Source organism: Sesamum indicum, linkage group LG4 (assembly GCF_000512975.1).
Source record: "Sesamum indicum cultivar Zhongzhi No. 13 linkage group LG4, S_indicum_v1.0, whole genome shotgun sequence".
NCBI lineage: Eukaryota > Viridiplantae > Streptophyta > Magnoliopsida > Lamiales > Pedaliaceae > Sesamum > Sesamum indicum.
The window spans coordinates 13,548,361-13,552,816 of record NC_026148.1 but is presented as its reverse complement, the minus strand read 5'-3'; the positions used below and the strand labels follow the sequence as shown (position 1 = coordinate 13,552,816).

General features: G+C 32.8%; 1 protein-coding gene and 1 long non-coding RNA gene across 2 annotated transcripts in view; one reads left to right on the top strand and one right to left on the bottom strand.

Moving 5' to 3' along the window:
* LOC110011874 overlaps positions 1 to 1,741 on the top strand; it is a 3,408-nt gene extending 1,667 nt beyond the window's left edge. The window contains exon 2 of the long non-coding RNA XR_002286957.1: positions 1,265 to 1,741. This is a non-coding gene — a long non-coding RNA (uncharacterized LOC110011874). The remainder of the gene's footprint in view (positions 1 to 1,264) is intronic.
* Positions 2,729 to 3,408, bottom strand: LOC105160945. Its single transcript, XM_011078486.2, has one exon. It carries the CDS (start codon positions 3,337 to 3,339, stop codon positions 3,103 to 3,105), a length of 237 nt encoding a protein of 78 aa, XP_011076788.1. The 5' UTR covers positions 3,340 to 3,408; the 3' UTR covers positions 2,729 to 3,102.

Below are 4,456 nucleotides of genomic sequence, written 5' to 3'. Positions count from 1 at the left end.
ATATTATCCCAGCATGTCTGCTCTCATTGTGACCTATACTTTTGGAAGCAAGAAGCATCTTTCTTCAGCCTTGAGATGTTCCTGTTCCAACAAAGTTATTTCTCTGTATTCAACTGTGAGTTTAGAGAAGTACATTGTTTGCTTGTCCATAGTAATCTTTCTCCACGAGCTTGCTGTTGTTTCTATCTGCAAGAGTATGGTGCTTTCTGTGTATCGACCTTTAGAAGTAGGAAATGCTGTGACTAGTCATGTTCTACATATTCTGATATCACTTCAAAGGTATATATTGTTATCAGAAATTAGTTCTAAGAATTTTCACAATGTGAAGGAGATTTTGTTTCTTCAGAATTATCTTAAGAGTTTTCCGAGTAACAATTTTGGCAATTATTTGTTTACTGTTGCATGTGAAATCCATGTTATCTGTGTTCTAGCATAATAATACTGTAGTTGCTGTAACCCATGAAGTGCATTTGAGTCTATTATTTAAATGTTGAAAATTGAAGTTGATTACACCAAGAAGAATTTCTATATTTCCGTGAGGCTGCAGCGTGGGGTATTCCTGCTAGTGCATGAAAGATGATTTGAATTAGTTTTTCTTTTTGGTTTTCGTCTTGAACTTATCATGGGAACAGAGAAATAGACCTTGGAATGGGATATGAACATGAAACCATATTTACCTGCACTACTCTATGACTACATTAAATATTACATTCCATTCCTAAAGCGTGCATATTTCACAAAGACAGTCTCCGATATGGTCTTATTTGTAGTGAGTGGTCCGAAATTTTGCTGTTATTTACACTGGCATCTGCGCTTGGTATTTAGTATGGGTGGTTCCAATTGATAAGACTGATTTTTCTTATTGTTTTTGCTTTCATGTGAAATGTTAATTGCATGCTTCAATTCAGGGTCAAACAAATTTGTTCCTTTTTCTTGGTTGATGACAGATAGTTTAAAATGTATATATGCCTCGACTTTCCAAGTTCTTAATGATCTTTGAGATAATGTTCTTTGATGTGTGGAAGACAAAAGGAATAAGTGACAGATTACCGTGACTGTGAAAATTGACTTATCTTGCAGAGACATTCATTCCTAGTGGTTCTTGGACACCATTTACAGACCTCGATCTGGAGATATTGAAACTACTCATTTTACACTATGTTATCCCTGGAAATTCTTTTGCCCCCATATTGTTGGTTAAATTTTGTTTATATTCAAATGATCTTGTTTAGCAGATTGCTATAACCTTATTCCGGTATTGCAGTGGTCATGCAGTCAGTAGGTTTCAGACACTTGGAACAGAGTTGCCCCTCGCTGTTGTCAGAGCTACTGGAAACAGTTGCTTCGGTGGATGAGAAATCAAATCTTGTATCAGGTAAGAGGAGAAGTGGCAGCAGTATTTTTGGGCTTGATTTGGCAGCAGATGGTGGTGTAGCAGAACCCGGTAATCCCAACGGCCGGCGGCTGCGTAGGCGGATCGTCTAGTATTGGGCTTGACGTGTACAATTGCTATGAATGTGAATCCCCCCTTTATGAAGCATATGTTCATATTAGTATTTATTAGTTGAGAAACTCAAAATACTCTTAATGCTTTTGCATAACAATGATACTATGTTCCCAATGCTAGAATGATTGTCCAGTCCTGTCTGCCTCTTTTTGGTATGATTCTCCTCTCTTTTATATTGGTCGGCGATCTGTTTGTACATAATACTTTATCAATTAATGTGATCTTCAATGATAATTAGAATATGTTTATCTCTAATTTTGCAATGCAGGGCTATAACTCGAACTGCAACGATATCAATCACCATTATTAACATGTTCAATGGCATTTTTCACTCTAAAGGTATGGCATATGATCAAGGACAATCCTTTAGGTTGCCACTTAAAGGGTGGATGGTTCTTTCGTGAAAATTGGCTTTTGGACAACTAAATAAGTTGTGTGAAATAAAAATTATTTGAATCATGTTCTTTGGATGAATTATTTTCTAGGAAATGAATAATGATCATTATTGTTTTGATGTGTTTTTTTAGGATTTAGAGCAGGCAGAGGGAGATGTTAAAGTTTCTGATTGATGGGAAATGGAATAGAAATTAATTTTGGAGGAATTTTGTACGTTAAATAAATATGAATTTAAGCAAGAAACTTGACTATATATATATATATATATATACCTATATGCTAACGTTTAAGTGTTTTCTATTTTCTCGATCGATATTTTTCTGAAAAATCTTAAGAAAAATGAATTGTCGATAAAATATTTTTCTTTTTCCTTTTTTTATAATTATATTGATATCTTAGTGAACTATCGATTTAATTAATGCATTAAGATAATTAAGGATAATAAAATAAATTATAATATTTCACATAAAATGAGACAAATATCCTTATATCTGTTAAGACTCGATCCCATGACCTCGAATTTATAAAAGGATATCTTCGAAAATTACTCGTACGAATATTTTATATATGAATACCTATAGAAAATGGGAAAAACTTAATAAATACTCTTATTCAACATTCTAACTTGTGCATTGTATTATATTAAATAAAATACAAAATTCAAGAAAATTTGGAGTAGAAGATCCGAATTCACTCATTATGTACGAATACATGTCCAGCACAAGTAAAATACATAATACTATGGTGTGGAAGATAAAAAGTACAAAAGACAACAAATTTAACTAGAAAAAAAGATTGTACAGTAATAACATACTACAAATTAAATTAATCAATTTAATTCCACCTCTTATTCCCTTATGTAATTTGCATCATATAATAGTCCCTAATTTATACATTCACAACATTGTTTTCTCATAATTTGCCTCTGACCAAATTATTCTAAGGCAGATAGCAAATTTTGGGCTAAATGTAATTTATCCCGTGATATAAGCAAAACAAAAAATTCCTAATAAAAAAAATTAGCAAATTACCCTCTCATCTTTTGAAAAATAAAGTAAATTGCCCATTATCAATAGCTTACATGAGGATTAATTTACTTCATTATCCAAAACACAGCAAGTAATTTACTATATTTTTTTCCACAGGAATTTTTTTGTTCATATCTTGCGGGCAATAAATTGCATTTCAGCATATTATAGTCAGACATTTTTCTTGCGGAGAGCTGCAGCAGCCACAACAGCATTGCTATTGTCAGGCCAGAGGAATGCCCCCATGGCAAAGCGTCGTTTCTGCGCCAAGTCGCCGTGGGCAGGCAGCCCATACTCGGCCAGAAGCCTATCCACCGCCCACTCCGGCATGTCTTGGTACTCCTTTCTGCTGTACTTGGGATAGTGCAGAGGCATTTGGAACTCGCTCCTCCTTTCTTTGCTCCCCATTCCTCTTCACTTATTCCTCACAACACTTTCTGCTAAAAGTTGGCTAATTTTTTACTTTCTGAATGTGGGTGTTGTTGCGTTATATAGACATTTTTTGATTCGATCAATTTTCGTATGCGATTGCTTTGTTCTGCATTCTGCAACTGTGTTGCATGTCATGAAAATAGAATGGTCTACCTGTTTTCTTTGTTACAAATATATATATATATATATAGAAGGTTTAGTGCGATTTAGTCTTCTATGATACTGTAAATGAACAAATTATCCCCTTATAAAAAAAATAGCATTTTACTCCCCTAGTATTTTCTAAAATGCAAATTACCCCCTAGCTTCATTTTAATTATCATATAGAGGTAAATTGCTATTTTTTTCGTATGGGATAATTTACTTATTTGTAATATCATAGGGGTTGTTTGCATTTTTTCATATATACATATATATTAAATTTATCTAGGTGATCAGACTTGCATTCAAAGTTTTAAATTTCAAATTAAATTAACTAAACTTAATTAGACCACGTTTAAAAATGTGAAATTACTGGTTTCTTCGAAAAACTTTTGTAAGTGCACTTTTGCACTCCTCTAAGAATTCTCTCTTCACAACTATAATTTTCAGGATTTCGATAGAAAATACTGAAGTCAACAAAAAGAATTTATATAACCTTTAATTTTACCACTCATTTAGTATTTCGTATTATTTATTGACAAAAGTGCCTTAGTAATACTTATAAGGAGATGAATATAATATATTTAAAGTTAAAAGAGTGTTGTAATAAATTTCGAATTATTGCCACATGATAAAAAGTAGCTGTTGATAATGAAAAATTTTGTCATATTCACTACAAAAGAAAAATATATCAATAGTTACGAAAAAAATTGATGCTAAAATCAGTGAGTCGAAAACTTAGAGATAATAGCTATATGAATTAAATGGTGGTATTGTGTATTTAGTAACATCTTGCCTCATTATTATTATTGTCATTATTATCTCTAGTACCTATGAGCTTGATAGGGTATTGTCGTTATTGTTGCGAAAATGACATAAATATCCCCAAGGAGTGTTATTACAGTTTATATCAAAGATCTGCACCCCTGGTTGGGTCAGGTTGGCTCCACCG

Coding starts and splice junctions, on each gene's coding strand:
- LOC105160945 (XM_011078486.2), bottom strand. CDS start 3,339: ATGGGGAGCAAAGAAAGGAGGAGCGAGTTCCAAATGCCTCTGCACTAT.